Here is a 22419-nt window from a genome sequence, read left to right on the forward strand (position 1 = left end):
AGTTGGGGGAAGGGGAAGAAGAGGACTAGGATTGGAAGGACCTGGTAGCTCAGGAGTCCCCTCTGTTCTTGCCACACCCCAGAGAAAGCACAACTTGCTCTTAGGACACCCATCAAACCAGAGCAGGGCCTGGGGCCTGCTGCTGCCGTGGGGTGGGGTCGGGGGCTGAGACAACCAATGAATTCAGGAGTCTGGGCCACTCCACAGTCTCCTCTAAGATACAAAAGAGGCCAGATGCGGGAACGAAGTGTCTGAAGAGAGGTAAAGCACTTGACCAAGATCACATAGTTTTGAAATAGCGGCTGGGCTCAGCCTAGGTGGTGGGGGAGCGGGAGAAACCGCAGCTTGCCCTGTTCACCAGTCCCTTCTCATCTCTTCCCTCCCACCTCGTCTTGAACACACGCGAATCTGCGGGGTGGAGGTGGAGGCACAGACCTGACCCAGGGTGCTTGGTGTGGGTCAGCACTCTGTGCCAGCGGGTGACAGGGACCAGTTTCCCGCCTGGTTGAGGAGTTTTGACTTTTCCTTTAGGCACTCAGAAGCAATGGGTATGTTTAAAGCAGTGCAAGGTATCCTTTTTCTCTTTTAAAATCTCACCCTGAGCCCTGACCGGTTTGGCTCAGTGGATAGAGCGTCAGCCTGCGGACTGAAGGGTCCCAGGTTCGATTCCGGTCAAGGGCATGTACCTTGGTTGCGGGCACATCCCCAGTGGGAGGTGTGCAAGAGGCAGCTGAACGATGTTTCTCTCCCATCGATGTTTCTAACTCTCTATCCCTCTCCCTTCCTCTCTGCAAAATATCAATAAAATATATTTTAAAAAAATAAAAATAAAATAAAAACAAAAAAAAAACAACCTCACCCTGAAAGCCAGCATTGCAATGGAAGTGACTGGGGCTCCGAGGCTCCTGCAACAGTAACCTCCAGGCAAGGTCAGGTACCGCCTAGAGCTGTGGTCGGCAAACCGTAGCTCACGAGCCACATGCAGCTCTTTGGCCCCTTGAGTGTGGCTCTTCCACAAAATACCACGTGCGGGCGCGCCCGTACAGTGCGATTGAAACTTCGTGGCCCATGCGCAGAAGTCGGTTTTCGGCCTGGGCGAGTCTATTTTGAAGAAGTGGTTCTAACGCCGAGCCACACTCAAGCCGCGTGTGGCTCGCGAGCCGCGGTTTGCCGACCACTGGCCTAGAGGGACAGAAGTAGGACACGCAGGCTGTGAGGATTAAGGGAAAGAGACGGCATCCACCTTTTAGCCCAGGTGCGGGGTAGCTGTGGGCCTTGGCGGAGCTGGAGCGCGCGTGTTTGAGTGAATGGTCACAGGCCAGAGTTTGGGACAGTCTTTATTGGAGCGTGGAATGTCAGCAGTTCACCTTAGTGAGAGGCAGACTGTGTGAAAATGAGTGGCGGACCCCCAGGTCCGGCTGCATTGGGGATCCTGCTCGCCTGCAAGCAGTCCTCAGGCACACGCACACACGTACCCTTCCGCACACGCACACGCTCACACACGCTCTCACACCGGGTGGCTCGGAGCCGGGAGCCCTGCCTGCACAGTCTGCTCCTGCCCCTTGGAGAGGCCCCGTCTGGCTGGGGGTGGGGAGGGCTCCTGAAGGAAACCACTTGCGGCCAGGGCTGAAGGAGCTGGGAGCTGCCGGTGATTTGCAATCTGGGAGAAGGGGATCCAGGAGGATGAGAGCGATTGCGAGGGACCAAGCAAGGGGAGCCCCGCTGGGCCAGGGCACCGGGAGATGCTGGTGAGGGGCTTGGGAGGGACGGGGTGGAAGAAAATGTCATCCGTCTCCTCTCCTTCACTCACCCCAGCCACACAGCTGGGGCCAGAGCCCTGGGCATAGAAAGTCTGGGGAGCATCCAGGGGTCCCCTGTGTCCTAGGAAGGCACTGAAACAGGGAAAAGATCCTGGAGAGCCTGGAGTCTCCCCCAAGTCCCCCAACAGGGAAGAAAGGGGGTGACAGAGCAAGAAGGGTCTTACATGCCGGTTATGGGGGCAACGAGACTGGGGAAGCACGAATCCTGTTCTCACCCAAACATGGGACGGGCGACGGGCTGAGATGCAGCCCCTCTGGCCGGCAGAGGGGAGCGGGCCAGAGCCAGGCGGCCCCTGTGGTCTCCAGGGCAGTGGGCGGCGGAGGAGGGGGAGAGCCTGGCCTCGCCCATGTGTCCGTGGTGGGAATGGAGGCAGGAGGGAGGGGGGATGAGCCTCCCGCCCCCGGGGCCGGGGCTACCAGAGCACAGCCCCGTCGAGGTTCCCGTAGCCCGGCTCGGCCCGCAGCCGCCAGTACGTGTTGTTCGTCACCCACCACTCCTTTCCGCTGCCATCTGTCTGCCGCCTGGGGGAAGAGAGCCACGGAAGGGGAAGTGTGAACATCCAGAAGGAAGGCCGGTTGGAGAGGCTGCCTCCCGATGCGGGCCCTCTCAAAGCAGGAAGGGGCCAGAGGGGGGGACAGGGGAGCCTCGACCGCAGGGCGAGGGCCCAGGACCTGAAGAAGCGAGCCTGGTGGACGATATTGTTCTCCTCCATCACCCTGCGTCTGTCTCGCTGAAGCTGCTCGATCCTTCTCTTCTGGGCCTCGGCGGCCTGGATGTTCCCCTCCTCCAGGTACCTGAGCATCCAGACCGCCATCAGTGGAACTGTCCCCTCCGGGGCCCCCAATCCCGAGGCCCTGAGGCAACGGAGGGAAGGAAGGACGCAGTCCCCGCTCTACGTGGGGAAGGGAGGAGCCTGCCCGGCACTGACCTCTGGTCTGGCCGGAGCCGAGTATCTGTGGAAGGCAGTGACCGTTTCAGCTCTGCCGTCAGCTCATTCAGCTCCAAGGCAAACTGGGTGAAGCCGAAGTTTCGCTCATGGTCTGGGGGCATGGAGTCTGGGGGGAAGGCAGGGGCTGGGGCAGGTGGACTTCCATAGCTGCCCTCACCCTGCCCAGTCCTCCCCCATCGCCCCACTTACTGGGTTTCCAGATGCACTGACCACCAGGCAGGGGTCCCCGGTACAGGCCCTCGTTCCACTTCCCGAAGAGCCGGTGGAGGACACGGCCGCTCCGGCTGAACACGGCGCCCTGCACCTCGTGGATGTTGGAGCTCCAGTACTTGGCCTGGGGTGGGGTGGGGGCAGGTGGCTTAGGGAGGTGTTCCCTCCGCTTCCCCAGCATGAGCCTCGGGGGCGGCGGGCGGCCCGGCAGGGGCAGGGGCAGGGGTGTGTGCCCACCTTGCAGAAGGTGATCTTGCAGTGACAGGAGCTGTCCTTTGTGTTCCGGATGAGGACCTCCCCGTAGTGCTCGATCCAGCGCTGGCCACTCAGGATGTTGTGAATGCAGGACGTCACCTTGTTCCACTCAAAGTGGTCCCCAAACCTGAGAGAGACGGAGCACGGGAGGGCAGCGGGCCGGCCCTGAGCCAGAGCCCCTGGCTCTTTGGGGGCAGATCATATGGGTCTGCGCAAGACACGCTGGGGTCCTGGCTCTGACCTGCCGTGAAGGGTGACTTACTTAGAAAGCAGAGCGGCCTTCCCAGAAAATATTCAACTAACACGTCTCCACGCATTAAACTCCTGAGTGCCTAAGTCAGGCATGTCAAACTCGTGGCCCGCGGGCTGCAAAACGAGGTATGTGGCCCGCCAGCCGCGAGTTTGACATGCTTGGTCACAGAGATTAAAAAAAAGATACGGGACGTGCCCTTGGATGCCAGGACAGTGGTGGCCCTGCTCTACTACCCTGTTTACCCCCCACTTCTATCAGTGTTACTCATTACTTTTTAAAATATATATATATTTTTTTTTTATTCCAGAGAGGAAGGGAGAGGGAGAGAGAGATAGAAACAGACCGAGCCCGCAACCCGGACATGTGCCCTGACCGGGAATCGAACCGTGACTTCCTGCCGGGCGTCAAGGTCTTTTTGCCACTTGCATAACGATTAAGTGGCAGAAGCAGGACTCTCAGCCAGGACTTCTGACCCCGAAGCCCAGGCTCTCCCTCCCGCTCCCTGACACTGGCCTCTGGCTAACTCCTGGCTGCAATACCCACCTGTAGAATGAGCTGGACGAGGATGTTTCAAATGTGGTTTGTGACCAGTTCTGAGATCATTTAGAGGGGTGTGTGTGTGTGTGTGTGTGTGTGTGTGTGTGTGTGCGTGTGCTGGCTTGAAGTCTCCAATGCATTTCTTACTGTGAGTCATGGTCAAAAAGTGTGAAAGCCACTGCATCAGATGACGGCGATGAGCCCTCCCAGCCCTCCCAAGCTAAGCTGCCGCCCCTTTCTCTGTGGGAAACTGCTGCAAATACAGGGCAAAATGTACAGTCACTGGCCCACCCCAAGCAGCTTCAGGCCAGACCTTTCTAGCCTGTCCCTGCCTCCTCCCCATCTCAGCCAGGAGGAGGAGGGCCTGTGGGCTGGGCCTGGCTGCTGAGCACTTAGGACACGCACCTGGGCAGGCTGACGTTCACGGTCCCCACAGGCACAATCTCCAGGGATTTCCCCCAGAACTTGTTCTTCCATTTCATGTCTGCAGTAGGGTTGGGGAGGGAGAGGGACAGCAATGATAAGACCAAAAAGTGTCCCAGCCCCTCCCTCATCTGCCCTGCACGCCGCCCCCCCCCCCCCCCCCGAGGTCCACCTACTCATGGCCATCTCCTCACCTTGCCAAAAAATGAAGTTCTCAGACTCTGCATGGCACGCCGAGATGGGGGGGTGGTGGGAGACCTTGGGGAACAAGGAAGTTCTCTTGAGGCTGCCCTTGAGGCCCCCCAAAGTCCCTCACCCCTCATCCCCCACTCCCCTGTGAATCAGAAAATCAGTTAGTTCCAGGTCTCTTTCCCTGTGATCCTTGGCCACTACCCAAAGTCCATCATTTTCTCTTCATCCACGAGGCCCCTACGTTCTCCCTTCTCACTCGCTCCCCGCTGGAGTCCTCTCACCACCCTGTCTATGGGGCCCTCCAGAACCCCTGCTGAGGCCTATAAAGTTCTCTCACAGGGACAGGTGGGGACTCCTCTGCGCCCTGCTGACAGCCAACCCTCCCAGGAGGACCGCTTCCCTCCCCTTCTCCCCAAAGCTGATATCATCCTGCAGCCTCCGCACTACGTGGAAAACCCTGACCTTGTGCCCACCCCTGGAACCTTGGGCTCCAGCATCTCCCAGCCTGCTGTCTTGCCTCTCTGCCCATCCCGTCACCTGGAGCTCCTGCCAAGACTCCCGGCCGCTCTCTTTGTCGTGGCCTGGCAGCCAGGGCTTCCCCTCCTTCCCACGCAGCTGCGACTCCTCCACCGCTCCCAGCCCTCTCACCTGACCACCTGCGGCCACTCGCCACAACTCCCAGCACCTGCAGACCCTCTGTGCTCCCCAACTCCCTGCTCTCTAGACCCCCACCCCTGTGTGTCACACAGACAGCACGTGCTGAGCAACTTCAAACCCGACAGCGCGTCTACACCTGGGACCTCAGCATCACCCACAATCCTCTGAGGGCCTCCACCCAAGCCTACCCTTCAAACTACATTCACCCCCATAATCAGAGGGAGAACACAGCAGGCGACTTCTTCCACCAATTTACGGGTTCCCACCCCAATCCTCTGCCAGGCCAGGGCCCCTCTCATCCTCACGCTGCCTCCCACCCCTTCCTGCAGGCCCCCCACTCCTCCCATCGCCCCTCTCTCTGCACTGCAGTCCTTCCCTCTATATCGCTCTTTCTCTCCGAATAGAAATACATCCTATTTCTGCCACCTGAAGCAAGAGTAAACCTTGCCTTTCTAGTCAGGCGCATCTTTGCTCGTGCATGCGGAAAGCAAGCACTGGCCGCAGCTGCCCCGCAGAGGGGCGAGGTGGGGGCCACTTTCTGCTGTACACACGGTTGGGCTGTGGGAACTCGTCACCATGTTTTCAAAAACATTTAAAATCTAAGCCAACACACAAAATTGCCTCAACCCTTTATCTCCCCCTCTGGCTGCCACCGTCTTTCCTTCCTCTTTTCCCTCACGGTAACATTTTTTTGAAATATCCTGCACTTCTCTCTCTCTTTTACTTCCACTTTACACACCTGCAGGGGGAAGGGCGGGGAGAACGCCACTGGGGTGGTGGGATCGGAGCAAGGGCTGGGGTCCTGGGGTGGAACTTCGGCAGCAAGGGGACAGCGCAGCCACTTTACACACCCAACCTGTGTCTGAGATCTCCCTCATCAAGAAGCTAATGACACCCCCTAAATCCCGTGGCCCCACCCTCTCCCTCCCCCTGCACCTCAGCGCTCCTCTCCCCTCCCCCCCACTCCTCCCAGACCCTTTCTGTCAGCAGCCGGGGACTTCGCCTGCCATCTAAGGGGTGACTTCCTGATCCGTCAGCCCCTGTCCAGTGCTTTCCGAGGAGCTCCAAGCCCAGCTGCCCCAGGGCCTACTGGATGTTTCCCCTTGGAAGTCAAGCCTCCGTGGCAGGAGTCTCCCTAATTCAGTTGCCTTCCTCCCATACGCTCCATCTTGCTAACTGGCACCGCTAACACACACCCCAAATCCCCCAATCCAAATTCCAGACCAGACCCCCTCAGACTTCTCCCTCTCATCAGCCGCCTTCCCTGCTCCCCATGTGTAAGAACATCCTGTTGACCGCTGAGTCCTGTCAAGGGCAAGATATAAATAGCTCTTAACCCCCCACCCTGTCCACACAATCCAGCTGCCACGGCCTAAGTGCAGGTCCTCGTCAGCTCCAGAGAAAGGACCGAAATGCCCTCCTAATGGCTTCTCGGACCGTACACCTCTGCCTGAACGCTCTCTACAAATCGTAATTCTGAGCACGTCACTCTACCACTTAAAACCCTCCGGCGACTCCCCATAGCCTTCATGATTTAAAAACAACCAGCCCCTCCTCACCTTCACCACCTACAGGGCTCCTTGGGTCTGGCCCTGCCTTGTCTCCCAGTCCTGTCCCTAACATCTCCATCCCTTCCTTTACTGTCTGGAACACCCCGTCCTACCCACGCCCGTGTACTCCTGGCGAACTCCAATTCATCCTTCAAGATGTAGCTCAAGATCACCCCCTAGAGTCGGGGTGGTGAACCTTTTTTCTGCCAAGGGCCATTTGCATATTTCTAACATCATTTGCTTAATATAATTCACTTAATATAAGTTATGTTGCTATGAAAAAAGCTCCTAGATTTACTGAATTTCAAGTCCCACCTGTGGTTGCCTTGGCAGGGCCAGACCAAATGATTTTGTGGGCCTTATACCACCCGCGGGCCGGACGTTCCCCACCCCTGCCCTAGAGCCGCCTTCCCAGGCAGGGGTGCCCAATAACCTCCTACGAGCTCCCATGACCCCAGCTCTAGAATGTGGCACAGTAGCCCCTTGTTTCAGTCCGTCTCCCACACTAAGCGGGGAGCGCCTTCGAGCAGAGCCTTCTGTCCCTCCACATCATGTGGCACGGTGCCCGGAGGTGGCCAACTGCCCGGTGCTCTCCCAGGCCTGGCCTCTCTGAAGCTCAGGTGCTTCCCTGCCCACCACCTGTGAGGACAGCCCCCGTCTCCCGGGGCTCACACCTGCTCACTGATGAAGCGGAAGCCTCGGTCAGGCCGCTCACACTCGTAGGTCTCCCCCAGGACGGGGTTGAAGGGCTTGCAGCCTGCTCGGTGGTACGTGGAGGAGTAGGCAGAGACGGCAAAGGCTGCGATGTACACCTGCAGCGGGAAGGGCGGGGAGAACGCCACTGGGGTGGTGGGATGGGAGCAAGGGCTGGGGTCCTGGGCTGGACTTCGGCAGCAAGGGGACAGCGCAGCCAGGATTTTCTGGGAGGCGGGGGGGAGGGGGAGAGGCAGCCTGACGGGGCTGGGGGCGGGTTGGGGCCAGTACCATGCGCTCGCAGGGGTCGGCGATGCGGCTGGCCTGGTCCAGGAGGCTGCTGTACTCGAGCTCCTCACAGAGCCGCTGCAGAGTGTTGAGTGGCTCATTGAGCTGCACGGGCATCGACACCTTGGACAGGTCCTTGCCGATGTTGTTACGCAGTATGTTCCACAGGCTCACGTCAACCCCAGGCCCACTGGCCGCCGGCAGGCAGCGGCGACGGGGTGGCCCCAGAGCTCTCCCTGGAACACACCCCCCTGGGGCCCATCCCAGCCATGTCACTCTCTGGCACCCAGACACTGCAGGCCCGCAGGCTGGCCCACAGCCCACTGCCTCCCACCCCAAGTCCCAGCCTGGACTCACTAGGGGGCAGGGCGGCTGGGAATCTAATTTTTTTTTTAATGTATTTAAAATAAATCAATAATTTCAGAGAGGAAGAGAGAGGGAGATAGAAACATCAATGATGAGAATCATCGATCAGCTGCCTCCCGCATGCCGCCCCCCCACCGGGGATCGAGCCCACAATCCAGGCATGCATCCCCGACCGGAACCGAACCCGGGACCCCTCAGTCCGCAGGTCGATGCGGGATCTAATTCTTCAGTTCACAGGCCGATGCTCTATCCACTGAGCCAAATCAGCTAGGGCTGGGATCTAATTCTTGACATGCTCTGGGGGTACCCTGTACCCCAGAAACCCTTTCCGAGTCCCCACCCTTGCCTTCTGTTCCTTTCATAAACGTGGAGACTGATATCAGGATGTGGGTTATTCAGCCCATTTCACAGGTGAGGACACAGGCTCCAGCAAGTAAGATGACAAGTCCAAAGCCACACTGCTGAGAAGTGGCAACGTGGGGTCGTCTCCGTCTCTACAGGCCCTCCCTGACCCTTTTCAGAAAACTAGGATGGAGACTCGCCCCAGACCGGAGCCTGTCCCACCTCTGAAGCCTCTCCTGGTACATTCCAGAGCTTACAGCTTAGCCTTCCTCGCCTCCTGGGTCACCTCTGGAATTAGCACCCGAAGCTACCAGTCACCACAAGAGACTGCCTCCCCAAGGGGCCTGGGCTGTGGCCACCACCATTTCCCCGCCACCCCGCCCCTCCCTGCCCAAACACCCTGCGGGCACCTTTCTGATAGCGCTCAGCTCCCCTGAGGTCCAGCACCTCCTCGGACAGGCTGGTGGTGATTTCACTGACGCTCGACTCCTCCTCCTCTGAGCCCTGGGCCGGGACAGATGACAGGCCGGGCAGACTGGGCCTCCCCCGGGCAGCTGGGCAGTGCCCAGGGCCTGGCAAGACTCTGCCCAGCTAGCCCTTTGGTGGGGAGGGGAAGAGAATATATTTGGGGAGGTCTGAGCCCTAAGACACTGCCCCGGAAGGCCTGGCATACCTGAGGGAGGGCCTGGCCGTATGAGTGGGGCGGGGGGTTGCGGGGGGGGCGGCGGGAGAGAAACTGAGGGACTTTGAATCCGTGAGGGAAACTAAGGGAATGGAAACTGGGATCACTAAGATTCAAGGGTGTAGGGTGGGGGTCAAGAGAGCACCGGGTCTGAAATGGGGTCACAAGAAGATGGCTGGGGTGGAGCTGAGGCAGCAATGTCAGGGGAACCCAATGGGGATAAAGTGCGTCAAACTGGACGAAGGTCCCCCGCAGAGATCTGTGATCAGGGCCACTCAAACCCAACAGGGCTGTCAGTGTCCCCAGAACAGCAGCTGAGGCGGTTAGAAAGGACTGAGACTCCATAGGGTATAGGGTGTCTCTCTGGATCCCACCCCTATATCCGCAGGGCCCCCCGCTCTGACTGCCAGCTTCCCACCTCCCTCACCTCGTTCTCAGAAGAGCTGGCGGAGAGAAGCACCTCGCAGGCATCGAAGAACTCCGTGTGGGAATCCGCGAGGGACAGGACGCTGCTCTGAGACAGCTGGGGGGTCAGCTCTCGCCCCTTCATGTACAGAGTTTCTTGCTGTGGGAGCGGGACGGAGGTCAGCCAGGCTGGGAGAGGCAGGCAGGGCTCCCCTAGCCTGCCAGCTCCCTTCGGAGGGAAGCATAACCAGGACTGAGTGTGAAACGTGTCGAGCAGGAGAAGATGGGGCGAGCGTAGTGGAGTGAACCCCAGCCTGGGGGTAAGGAGACACGGGTCCCACAATAACTGTTCATGCTTCCTGGGCACCGACTCTGAGACCGGCTCCAGGCCCTTTGTGTGTATGAAGTCCATCTGTCCTGACACTCACCCTATGAGGTTGAGTGTCCTTATTATCCCCACTTTGCAGACTATGACACTGAGGCTCCGCGTCACAAAGTTGGCCTGCAGTGGAGCCAAATTCAAACCCATGGAGGCCTCGGAGTCTTTGCTCGGACACCTAACTCCCAGCTCAGCTGGCCCACAAGGGGGAGAGCGTGGGCCCCTCAGTGGGACTCTGTGAGCCTCAGTTTCCTCATCTCTGACTTGAGGGAAGGAATCGCTGCCTCACAGGCCTCCGAATTAAATGAAAGCATCTGCACACTGTTAACTAATGACCAAGAGGTGGGTGCTGCCAGTGTTTGACGGGAAAGGGTGGGAGCTAGGATTTCTGGGCCGTTGCAGGTCTGAAATCCAACCGTGCCTTCATCCTGCTAGAACATAGGGCCCAGGAGAACAGAGGCCACCCGGCTCCTACCTCCTCGGGGTTGAGGGAGCTAAAGGAGTCCGCCGTGGTGTCCGAGGAGATGGACAGTGAATGGAGGCGCCTTGGGCCAGCTGAGGCCTCGGAGACCTGCAGGGAGAGGGTGAGGAGACAGGGTCCCAGGAGGATAAGCCTGCCCAGCCCTGCCAGGCAGATACGGCCTCTGCCACGCGCCCTCCAGGCCCAGATCTGTGACCACCCCCAGGCCTGCAGACCTCAGTCTCGAGCCCCCTCCTCCCATCGGCCACCCTGTCCCCAAGCCTCACCCCCATTCTGGAGAGCTCGGAACCCTGGTGCAGACCCCTCAGTTGGTCCCGTTCAGCGGTGAGGGCGGCCAGGACACTGCTGAGGGAGCTGTGCACTGTGAGGGCAGGGGCAGGCCATCAGGTCCTCCTCCTCGCCCCCTGCTCCCACCACCCTCCAGGGCACACTCACCCTTTTGGGCCAGGGCCCAGAAACTGCGCTGCAGGTGGGCATAGTCTGGGGGTGGCAGCCCCCGGGGTCCTGAGTGGTCCCGCGACTCCAGGTACCGAGACAGGTTGGGAACAGAGCCATGGAGACGACCCACCTGTGGGGGAAGGCGAGGGATTGAAGGGGACGGCGTTCTTCAGAGCATCTCACCCAGGCACTGGGGTCTACACCCCACCTCACCCGTCCGATGGTGTCGTCCTTGGCAAAGCTCTGTGTGCACCACATGCGGCTGGTCCGTTTCCCCTTCTTGGGTCTCTCCGTCGTCACCGAGGCCTGGCAAGTCCAAGTGAGGGAGGTTTCACTCTCAGGGTGGGGAGAGGGGCAGCAGCCATCAGAGCCGGGAGAGAGGCAGGTGGCCATGGAAGAGGGCACAGGGACAAGCGACATCCCAGAGAAAGGAGCCCGACGCCCTGGCAGACGGGAGGAAGGGTCGCTCCAAAGGGACAGAGCGACAGCCCCGGGGCAGTCTGGTCATAGGAAGAGATAACTGGGCAGATGCGTGCCTCTCTGAAAACAGCAGTGACGTAAGGGGACCGGGGACCTGTCCCAGGAAGTGATGGCATGGAAGCAGCAAGCAGGCGAGAGCCCCTGGCAGGAGCCTGCATCCTCCTCTGGACCTCACCTGGTGGGTGGGGATCACAGGGGCTGAGGGGATGCGGTGCAGGGACTCCAGGCTCTGGAGGAGTCTGTGTAGTTCCTGGAGCTTCCCCTGACACTCCGAGAGCTCTGCGGGAAGAATGAATGAGGAAGTCCTCCCAACACTGGACGGGTACCCCAAAGTCTGTCCCCCAGCTTTCCTTCCTCCTCCCCCGGCAGCCAGGGAAATCCCGACAGTCTTCTTCCCCCTGGCCCCGAATCATGAGCCCACAGACGTTCCCAGTTCCCACCCTTGGTCTGGCCCCATCCTGGTTTCCCCGGGAAAGCGAAACCCAATCTCCACTGTCGCCACATCACACCTTCCCTCTGCTGCCTCACGCTCTCTGGGGCCTCGCTTGGTTTGCACTCCCCTCTCCCGGGCCAACATCACAGCCCTCCTCCAGGAACCCGATTCTCGAGTCCCACTCCCTGCACTCCTCCTCCCCGCATTGGCACCTGCATCTTCTCTCCCATGAGGCCTGGCCCTGTGTCTCGCCTGCCCATGTGCCAGAGCCCCACCACCCTCTGTAGGACTGGGACTCCCCGGACAGGGCCTGAAGAGACCCAATCAGCTGGGAGGCAGAGGCTGTCTCCCCCATCAGACTGGGGCTCCCTGAGGCATGAAGATACCATCTTAACATTCTCTCCTTCTTGTGACTGCTGATGCCATGTAAACTTGACAGTGTGGGCCCTACCCACCGAGACGCGGTGCCAGGGGCCCCTCACCGTGAGAGCAGCGGTCTAGGCCATCACTGCCCCTCAACCAAGAAGACACCTTCTCCCGAGGTCCCACCCCAGGTAGAGCTGAGGCACTGATCGCTGTGGGAAGCTGGCCACCAGGAACCTGTGGGGTGAGTCAAGGGTCAGGAAGGATGGTGCCCACCTCCCTGGGTCTCACTGTTCCCTGAAGCCGCCGCACCTGAACCCCACGGCTCCTGCCCCAGGGCCCATCTTACCTTCCGGTGAGAGTTGCTGGGCAGCGGGCCGCGGGGCATGTCCAGGCGCTGGGCCAGGCGATGGGCACGCAGCTGGGCTACCCAGCTCTGGAACAGGTCCTGGGATTTGATCTGCAGACGTGAGGGGGAGGGGGACAGACACAGGAAAGGAGGACTGCTTTCCAGGGCAGGAAGTTGGGGCTCTCCCTTTATGTCCCGCTTCTGCAGAGGCCCCTGCAGGAGATGGAACCCAGCTTCCCCAATGTCCGAGCTCGGAGTTCTGTTTGTTCATATAACAGCCAGCAGGGGTGGTTTGCCATTGGCTATTGGACACGACGGGAGCTCCCTTCTTATCAAACTCAGGGACGGACCCTCAGCCCCTGTCCCCCTCTCTCCTGGGTGCCCCAGTGCCTCTGCCAGGCTGGGGACCAAGCCACCAACTGGCTCTCAGGGATGTCACCTTGAGGTGGTAGATGTTGTCTTCAGTGTCAAGGTCAATGCGCTGGGCCTTTTTGTTGATGGACATGACAGACAGTCGGACATCGATGGAGCCATGCAGCTTCCCCTTGGTGATCTGGGGTCGGGGGGTAGTGGGGGCAAAGGGATGTTTTTAGACCCCTGGGCCCAGAGCCATCATGTCCCTGAGGCCACTTGAGACCATGCGGCAGGTTCACCCTCATAACCAAGTCACAGTCCTTCTGTGCACAGAACTCAGAAGTCACATTCTGAGCTCCAGGGCGTCACAGACCAGGGAAAACTATCCCCCGCCCCCCCTCGGGGGTCTGCAAGGCTGAGGAATAGAGAGCCCGGGCTGCTTGGCCTTCAGTTCCTTACTCCCAGCATGAGAACAGAACAAGGAGGAGGAGGATCAAGCTCCCCTTTCTTGGCACTTTTGTGCCAGGCACTGTCCTGAGGACCCTTACCAGGATGACAATGACCTCACACATGGGTGATCGCCCTCTCCCCATCTTAGAGACGAGGGAGCTGAGGCCCAGGGAAGACACCTGCTCAAGACCCCACACCCAGGAATAGTGTGCCTGGGATTCAGGCCCTGCTCGGGGGCGGGGGCGGGGGGTTCCGGAAGCCCCCTGCCTGCCCAGGGCATTTTGGGACCCGATTCCTCCCATCACCCCCAGCCAGGCCCTGACTCACATCTTGCCGAGTGGTTGCATAGCGAAGGATCCCGTCCTCGAGCACGAAGTATCTCTGTGCCGTCACCCAGGGGGAACAGGACCCAGGTGACCAAGAGGAAAGGGTGTGGGGAGAGAGCAACTACACACATGGACCTTCCTTCCCCTTCTTCACACACACACACACACACACACACACACACACACACACACACACACAACACTACCCAGCAGCCTCCAGCATCCCCCATGCTGCCCTGAATCTGGCCCTGCCCTTGCCCTTGCCCTGGAACCTACCTTGTGCCAGCCCTTCAGAGGCCACTTCCTCTTCTTGAGCAGGTGGCCCTCCTGCCTCTCGGGCATGATACCCTCTGCGCCTCGCCGGCCCCGAGGCTCTTCCACCACCTCCCACAGCTCAGAGGCCTGCAGTCCAGGACAGAGTGGGGGGGGGGTCTGGTGAGGGCCCTTGGGGCCACATAAAGCCCACCCCCTGCCTGCTTCCCACCCTCAGACCTGCTGGGCACTTCTGGACTTTGCAGACTGAGTGCTCCCGGACAGTGAGGGAGGGCCCCTCTCTTGGAGGTCCATGGAGAAGGGAGCGGCCACTCCCTGCTGAGGACTCAGAGCAGGGTGGAAGGGGAAGGATGTCACCTTGTCCTGCGGGGGCCCTTGAAGCAAGAGAGAGGGAGACCTCATTAGCACAGTTCCTGCTAGCGCCTCCTCCACCTCCAACCTGTCCTGCACCCTCTTCACCAGCACATCTTCTGCTCCCCTGTCCCGCCTCCCCTGAGTCTGTCCCTCCCCGACCTTGGGTGGGTCTCCCTGCCTCCAGCTTCCTGCAGCCACTGAGATAGTTCAGAGAGGCAGGCCAGTGCCCAGAGAAAACCAGGAGAAGTCCGCCCAGCCCCACCCTGAGCACACATTCTTGGGCTCCAGGAAACACTGGGCGCCTTCTCTGAAGGATTCCTTGGGAGGATCAGAGTGAGGCAGAGGAGTGAAGAAAGAGGCTCCAAAAAAGGCCGGAGGAGTTCGGAGACAAGACAAGATCTCAGCCCAGCTCCTCCTCCTTCAGGACCCCTGCACCGCCACCACCACGGCCTGGAGACCTCCTCTACCAGGACCTCCTCCCCCAACCCCTTCACCCCAATTCCCCACTAACTGGTCCCCAGATCTTCTAGTTCTTGGGCTCCCATTTTCTGCATGGGAAACTGGGGCCTGAGACAGCCCCCATTGTTCCCTGTGCCTCCTCCCATCAAACATCCCCCTAGGATGCCCACCTCAGATGCTCAGTGTCCCCCAAAGCCTCTCCATCCCCTCTCTATCATCCTAGTCCTTGGGGTTCCTGAGAAGTACCACCCACCCAGCGAGCAGGGGACTGAGCGGATGGAGATGATGAGGAAGTGGGGGACGGAGAAGAGTTGGCCAAGAACATGCCGAGGTCTGCACAGGTCCCTGCAGCAGTGCCCACAGACGCCCTTGGCACCAGCTCAGGCCATCCTGGCTCCACCGGGAGATCAATAATGCATGAGGCTCTGTGTGTGTGAGACGGGGGAGGGGACTGGAGGGGCAAGGTTGGCCCGAGGCTGGGGAAACAGCTCAGATCTTCTGTGAAGCCTGTAAGCACCTGAGGAATTGAGGCCAAAGGGAACAGGAACAGGTAGGGCAAAGGTGGCCGGGGGCCAGGGTGGCCGGGGGCAGGGGTGACCGGGAGGTGGGGCAGAGGGGCCCATGCTGCCAGGGGCTGACCTAGGGGGGAAAGTCCCACATTCAGCCATTGAAAGTTCCCAAACTCTCCCAGTGTTTGGGTGTCCCTGTGCCCTTTCCCTGGCCCCGTGGGATCCTGGCCCCGCACTGCTTGCCGCCAAAGGGAGAGGCTCTGTCATTAGAGGGCGTGGGGTCGAGGCGAGGCAGGTGAGTGCTGTCTCCACCTCCATTCCAGTCCCCTTCTCCAGAGGAGCAGACCCGCCAGCTTCAGGTGGGAGGAATGTCAGCTGACGCCGGCGTGGCCCCTTACCGCAGAGTCCATGGACGCCCGTGCTCCTTGGCCCGCACGCAGCTCTGCCTCTGAGTCACCGTCTCCGAGTCGCCTGCTCCCTCCTCATGGAGCTCAGTGGCACCGGCTGCTGCAGGAACCAGGAAGGAAGGAGACAGAGGAGCCTCCCCTCTAGCCGGATCTCCCCACCTTCCCCTCCCCCGCTCTTCCTCCCGCCAAGCTCTGGGCAGCTGCTCAGCTCTGCCCCCCTGCTCCCGGGAGGACTCAGGGCTGAGTGACTCCCCAGAGCTGAGGAGGCCTGGGACTAGGGGCAGAGACCCCACTGGGCACAGCTCCCAGGGATTACAGAGGACTGGGGAGCTGCTGGCCAAAGCCAGTGGTGGTAAAGGGTTTACTCAGACTCACGTTGGCCTTGACCCATTAGTACCCACGTCCGTTTTTTTTTTATTAACTCCTGCCTCTCGTTTTACATCTGAAAATAGATTGCAAAGTTTGGAGCCAGCAAAGGTATCGAGTTGATGGGAAGGGACGGATGCCCCTTTTAGACCGTGCCAAGAGCATAGTCAGCAGGGCAGTCAAGGCTCAAAAGAGCCAGCGGATGGCCCCTCCCGAGAGGCTGCCACTGGTCCCATGGGGTGGGGGACTCAAAGCACCTATGCAGCAAGACAGAGCCCGCAGCCTGCTGAGTCTCTGCCCCGGGAGCAGGTCAGGGCGGGAACCAGCTGGCCGTTATGGGCTAGCTGGCGCCAACTTGAGTACCCTCCCTTTCTGAGCACCTCTGCCCTGCTGGAGTGCTCAATTCTAATTAAAAATCGACTCTTGAGAAAGGTCTAAACTCCATTGAAATGAATGTGAAACTGACTGACAGCCCTAAGTGCAGTGAAGCCTTTCTGGAAAGTGGGTTTTTAATGGTGGGGCCTCGGGCTCCGCCAGCAGGTAAAGGGTGCAATGTGGGATTCTTCTTTGATCCAGAAATGCTTTAGGCCACTTCCCCCATCCATCTTGTGCCCACATGGCCTTGGCTGACCCCTCCTGGTGTTACACCTCTCAGGAGATGCCTGCTCTCCACGCCATTCAGAGCCTCAGCACAGCTCACCGCCCCAGGAGGGCACTGTTGCACCTGTGGTTCTGGGCGTTGGGGGCAGCACTGTGCAGATAGCTCTGGCACCCATGAGCCTCAAGGGCCTTTTAATGCATTTCACATTGATTGAGCAGCCTGGGTGTCCAGAACAGAGCTGGGCTCTGGGCAGCTGGTCCTAGACCAGGCCACAGAGAAGCTACTGCAGAGCGCCGCTGCCAGAGTAGTGCCTGTCCAGGCCCTGGGAAGCTGGGCCACTGTTCCAAGTCCAGGAGGAATGCTCAGCAGCCACTCTCCCCACGTCACCCTTGCTTCCACCCAGCGCATGCGCCAAGGACAAGGTTCGGCTTCTAGTTAAACATCCTCTCCCCTTCATTAGGCACCTTTGTTCCCTAAGACTTGGATGACACCTTCTACTTAAGAGCCCCCAAAGCCCCTCATTTTCGCAGAATGCATGTCTCCCCCAGCTCCTTTGCTCAGAACCACCTGAGACATGTTAGCTACTGGGCAAAGGTGGTGGCTGCCTCCAAAGGACAAGCCTGTGGGGATGCCATTTGTGGGTGTGGGGACAGGGAAGTAACAGGCTCGGACATGGAAGAGGAAGGATTTTCTAGGAGGGAAAGGGAGAGTCAGAGATGACCCTGAGGATAAGTGGACAGGGAAGATAAGCTTGTAAACAGCAAAACAGACCGAGTAAAATGCATTTATTTTTGTCATCGTGTTCCCAGCCTTTCCACAACATGGCACACCCGAGGATGGAGAATTCACATCCAAGCCCACCTGGGACCTCACTGAGGGAGCTCTAGAAATCCAGAGCACGTCTCAGAGCAGAGAGAGCCTGGCTCAAGTCCTGTTCTGCCTCTTTCCAACTGCATGACCTTGGGCAGGCGCTGTAACCTCTCCGCCCCAGGAATAAAAGAACTAACACCTAGACAGTGGTTAGCATGCAGTCTGACACCGCAGGCTCTCCACAGAACCCATTCTTAGAACAATTCCTCAGCTGAGCTACTCTGACGAGGGACAGGCTGGGGAGGCATGTCCAAGGGACAGTGAACACGAGGCAGAGGGCAATATCCTCATGTGCTCAGCCTCTCTGCCTTGAACCTGGAGCTGACACTTTGCTCTTGTCAGGTCCCAGGTTGGAAAAACGAAGGGCAAAGACGGTGATTAAAAGCCTCCATTCTGAAATGAAATCCTTCTTCATGTGAGGAGGTCGTCATCAGTAGAAACCAGGGAACACATGCCACTCCCACCCCAAGTTCATCCACATCTCCGCAAGGACAGCACAGCCAGTGGGGCAGGGTGTGTTTAAGGGCAGGCTGGCTGTGCGTCCGGAACAGAGTCGGGAGGATCGGGCTGCCCAGTGGCTGGCTCGGCGGAGTGCCCCTCATGCTGCTGTCTGACGTACTGATCCAACAGGGCAGTCAGGTGGAGGGGCTGCTGCTGAAGCAGGGAGTGGGTCTGGCCCATGAGGAGGGTGAGCCCACCTACCAGCTCCCCCTGCACCAGGGCCAGGCTGGGGAGCTTGGAGTAGTTGATGAAGCCTTGCCTGCTGAGGATGGTGTCATCAATGCAGCCACCTGGAAAAACACAGGGTCAGGTGGGCTCCCCACAAATGTCTTTCCTCTCTGCAACCCTAGGAATTGCTCTCCATTACCCTTCACCTCCCATCTGGCTCCCACGGTGCCCCACCCCACTCACACTGTGTTTGGGACGGATCCCCTCGCCCCTTCCTAACGCTTCTCTAGAAAATCCTTAAATAAATCATCCACCTGGTCCAACCCCCACTAAGTCACTGTTCCTTAAACTTTTTTTTTCCTAAACTTTCTTGAAGAACCATGGAGTATGTGTGTGGGGGGGGGGGGGGCAGGGAGGAGGGTTATAAACAGATTCCTGCCCCTTCCCACAGAGACCTATGAAATCAGTATTCTATATAGAAACAGTACCTCTAGGGATTCTTAGTATCAGGGGAGTCTGGGAAACGTTGCTCCCTGTTCCTCAGCACCCTATACTTGGGCTATTTGTTTTAATTATCTTTGTCTGTGGGTTTTAGCACCTAGTAAGGACTCAGAGTGTCTGAACTTCCTCCCCCCGTAGAGTCCTCTCTGCCTTCCCTAATCTTCCCCCATGCATAAGTGATGCAGGCAGTGAGCCAACACAGGTGTTGGAAGACACAGGCAGCCCTCAACAAATGGTGCTGCTGACTAAGGCCCCACCTGTGAGAGGACGTCCTCTCCAAAGAGGTCCACGGTCTCACCCACTCATGCCTAGTAGACGGCACGAGGCGACTGTCGCGCCCGCTCCCTTCACCCCACCCCCCCGCACCGCCCAGGCAGGGGAGCTTGCTCACCTAACAGCGGCAGGAAGGGCACACTCTTCAAGATTCGCACCATCTCCTTGACTTTGGGCTCTTCGCTGACCAGCAGCAGGTTGTGGCCCACAAAGAGGGGCAGCAGGTTTCGGTACTTGGAATTCTCCAGGAAGGGCTTCAGGAACTGCAACAGCAGCAAAGAAGGGTTCACTGGGGACGAGTGGGAGGAAGAGCTGCCACCTTGGTTACAGGCCACATCAGTTAAGGGTGAAACCAGAGGGTCTCCTCAGCTCCTAATCGCAGTTTAGGCACCAGAGAGAGGGCTGCTAGTGGAGGGGAGGCGTCGGAAGTGCCCTCTGGGGAGAGATGCTGGGTCTGTGTGGGCAGGGGAAGGGGAACATGGGCAGGGTCCATGGGGAGGCGGCTCCCTACCTGGTTAGGGAAGGCCTTAACCAGGATATTGTGTTTCCGCAGCCGGTGTCGCATAAGCAGCTTGTCCTCCGAACTCATAGGCACATTCTGGCAGATGGCTATCATTCGGTTGTTTTGGAAAACTGCTGCTATCTCCCGACGGAGGAGCCGGATGAGGCCTGTCTCCTAAAATCAGGAAGGGATAACCCAGGGGACATAAGCAGCTTCTTCTCTGTCCCCCTCAACTCCCCCAGGGATGAGCGCTGGGCTTCCAATGAGGCCCAAATGTGGGGGAAGATCAGGTACAAGCAGGATAGTGGGCCCTGGACTCGCAGAGACATGGTCCACCTCCCATTCTACCCTTTCATTTTCATTAGATAATCGGTCAACAGAGCAGTGTTTTTCAAAGCTAAGAACGCTGAGTCCCCCCGAACTGGTCAGCAGTCTGACCCAGTCAACATTATTTGACCTAGAAGTCATGGTGCTGTTTGCAGAATTCCATGAAAATATTAATACATATAAGGCAAAATAATGGAAGATTCACTACTGTGCTAAATCTCGATTCTAGATCTGCCCTGTATAGTAGCCACTAGTCAAATGTGGCTATTTCTATTTAAATTAATTAAAATTAAATACAATTAAAAATTCAGATCCTCAGTCACACTGACTTCATTTCAAGTGCTCGATAGTCAAATTCACACTGGTCTTTCTGTTCTTTTTCAAAACAGAAAACCTCTCTCATTCTTCTAGGAAAATGTGGAAGCTTCAAGTCCTTCAAGACAGGACAGAGATCCTCTCCCCAACTACCCCGCCGCCGCCGCCACACACTTGGATAGCTCCCACCCACATATTTTTGGAGACAAGTTAGGAATGAGGGAAATTCAGGAGACCCGTCCAATCCACAGAGGCCAAAAGGCCAAAGCCAAATCAAGTGAAGATTTCACTTTAAAGTACCTGGGCCATGGGTCAAAGCGAGGAAGTAATGATGTGGATGACTGTGTCTTGGAATCCCACTTCACTATGGTCACGGATATAAGACCACGTTAGTTACCATACCACCACACCACCACCAAGCAGCATGCCCGGTCTTCTTACCTCCTGGACGGGCTTGGAGGGAGGTGTCAGGCACTGAGGACTGATAGCGGGCTTCGGGGGGATATACTCAGTCACAGCCATCAGTTTCTGCCGCTGGAAGTTCATCACGCGAAAGTGGCGGGTAACAGCCTTGGAACCATGGCGGACAGTCTGGAGGGTGGGCAGCCGGCCTGGCAGGGGAAAGAGCAGGGCAGTGAGATGCAGCCTCTTGGAGGCCTCAGTCTGCCCCAGATGGAGAGAAGGGCCACCCTCCAGGCAGAGACAACCATGGCTCACAGAGCCGAACCTAGCCCAATAGTGGGATGAAGAATTTTCTGCTAGAAATCCCGAATCCCCAAACCTTCTCTCCTAATGGCTGACCTTAGTTCAGTTGCTTGATCCTTTGAGGCTCCCATTTCTCCAGTACTTAGTTATTATTATTATTTTCCAGCACTTTTTTATGCACAGATTGGGGTGGGGGGAACCAAAGAGAAAGTATTTTGAGCACCAACCAACATCAGCAGCACTTCTTAGAAATGCCAGTCCTCAGGCCCCGTTTTAGACCTACTGAACCTGGAGTGGCGCCCAGCATGTTTGAATAAGCCCTCCAGGTGATGCATGCTGAAGGGTGAAAACCACTGCTCTGAAGCCTTCTCCCATCATTTGAAGAAAGAGAGGGGGGGGGGGGTTACACGGCCCTCAGAGCTCCCCCAAACGAGTCTCCATTCCCTCTGCTCACCGTGTTGGCAGGCATCTCCAGAGAGCACCCCTCAGAAGACAAGGGAACTACTCGAAAGTACTGAGCCAAAGTGGCCCCTTCATCCTCAATAAAAGAATTCAGGCTAGAGCTTCCCACTTTCAGCCCTTCCCAAGCCTGGGATGAGATCTCAGGGAAAGGTTCAACTAGAAGGTAGCTCTAGCAGTCAGAGAGCACGGAGAGTTCTTGGGGTGAGAGGTTGTATTGCCAGGGACCACAAATCTATTAAAAGCACAGGCTCTGGACCCAGATGCAACCAAATTTTAATCTTTCTTCTGCCACTTGAGCTGTGACCTTGACCAGTCACTTGACTGATCTAAACTTGACTGGTTTCATCGTAGGCAAAGAGGGGATGAGAATGCTTTTTTAAGATTTAAATAACACATGTAAACCATTTATCACTGTACCAGGCCTATGTAGTGTGCTCAACGTCATATTATTAAATACCTATGGCATGCCTAATAATGTTAGGCATTATGACACCTGTTTATGCTGGTTCTGCCCTTAGGGAGTTTAAAGTCTAATAGACAAACAAACAAACAAACAAATAAATAAATAAATAAATGCAAAGCTACAGGGCTAAAGAAAGGGTGCAAGGTACAGATTTAACAGGGGAAACTTGCTTTGCAGAGGGTGGTAAGGGGAGGCTTAAGGAAGTGACATTTAGGCTGAGATCTTAAGGAGACATAATGTCAAGGTTGGGACCCGGGGTGGTCAAAAGGAAACTGGAGGCGAGCAAAACCTAGGTGATGGATTACTGAAACCCAAAGAATGCAGGGGCGCGTAGTATGGCTGACGCTGTCGCTGTCGCTGTTTGCGGTTATTACTAGAATCTGGAGTCACAGGGAATTAGACTGGGGAAGGAGGCGGGCGATCTAGCTGGGGGTCATCGGGAGCTGTCTGGAGTCAGAGGTTACGGGAAGGAACCAGTAGTAGAGGAGGGGAGACGAGGACTAGAGAGCACCGGCCGTAACACGCCATGAGGATCTGGGCCGCTCCTTACCCGCCTGGGGCAGGAGACCGCCTCGCAGAATCCCAGCCACGGACGCAGCCATTGCCTTCGGAAGAACGGACGGGAGCCGAGTGAAACGGAAAGAGCTAAGGATTGTGGGATACCTGGGGCCGGAAGCAGTGGGAGGA

General features: G+C 57.8%; 2 protein-coding genes across 3 annotated transcripts; both read right to left on the reverse strand.

Moving 5' to 3' along the window:
- Nucleotides 1-1319: 1319 nt before the first annotated feature.
- On the reverse strand, nt 1320-15802 carry OSBPL7 (oxysterol binding protein like 7). 2 transcript variants are annotated; one of them, XM_080679647.1, is made up of 23 exons: nt 15670-15802; nt 14169-14323; nt 13953-14078; nt 13678-13731; nt 12986-13099; nt 12547-12657; nt 12317-12434; nt 11577-11680; nt 11135-11227; nt 10919-11051; nt 10750-10844; nt 10478-10573; nt 9646-9783; nt 8947-9040; nt 7832-8079; nt 7522-7659; nt 4643-4706; nt 4431-4509; nt 3218-3362; nt 2960-3104; nt 2750-2876; nt 2493-2615; nt 1320-2342 (listed from the first exon to the last, which is right to left on the reverse strand). In XM_080679647.1, the coding sequence occupies exons 2-23, from the start codon at nt 14241-14243 to the stop codon at nt 2234-2236; spliced, it is 2529 nt and encodes an 842-aa protein (XP_080535773.1). In that variant the 5' UTR covers nt 14244-14323; nt 15670-15802; the 3' UTR covers nt 1320-2233. The 2 variants fall into 2 exon arrangements, with proteins under 2 accessions (XP_080535773.1, XP_080535774.1); XM_080679648.1 differs by lacking the exon at nt 14169-14323 and having other exon boundaries at nt 15670-15789.
- A 1611-nt stretch (nt 15803-17413) lies between these two features.
- On the reverse strand, nt 17414-22392 carry MRPL10 (mitochondrial ribosomal protein L10). The gene is made up of 5 exons (XM_080679098.1): nt 22283-22392; nt 20544-20713; nt 19470-19634; nt 19077-19221; nt 17414-18306 (listed from the first exon to the last, which is right to left on the reverse strand). The coding sequence occupies exons 1-5, from the start codon at nt 22332-22334 to the stop codon at nt 18035-18037; spliced, it is 804 nt and encodes a 267-aa protein (XP_080535224.1). The 5' UTR covers nt 22335-22392; the 3' UTR covers nt 17414-18034.
- Between the last annotated feature and the right edge of the window lie 27 nt (nt 22393-22419).

The sequence above is a fragment of the Plecotus auritus genome (genome assembly GCF_963455305.1).
Source record: "Plecotus auritus genome assembly, chromosome: 7".
In the NCBI taxonomy this organism is placed as follows: Eukaryota; Metazoa; Chordata; class Mammalia; order Chiroptera; family Vespertilionidae; genus Plecotus; species Plecotus auritus.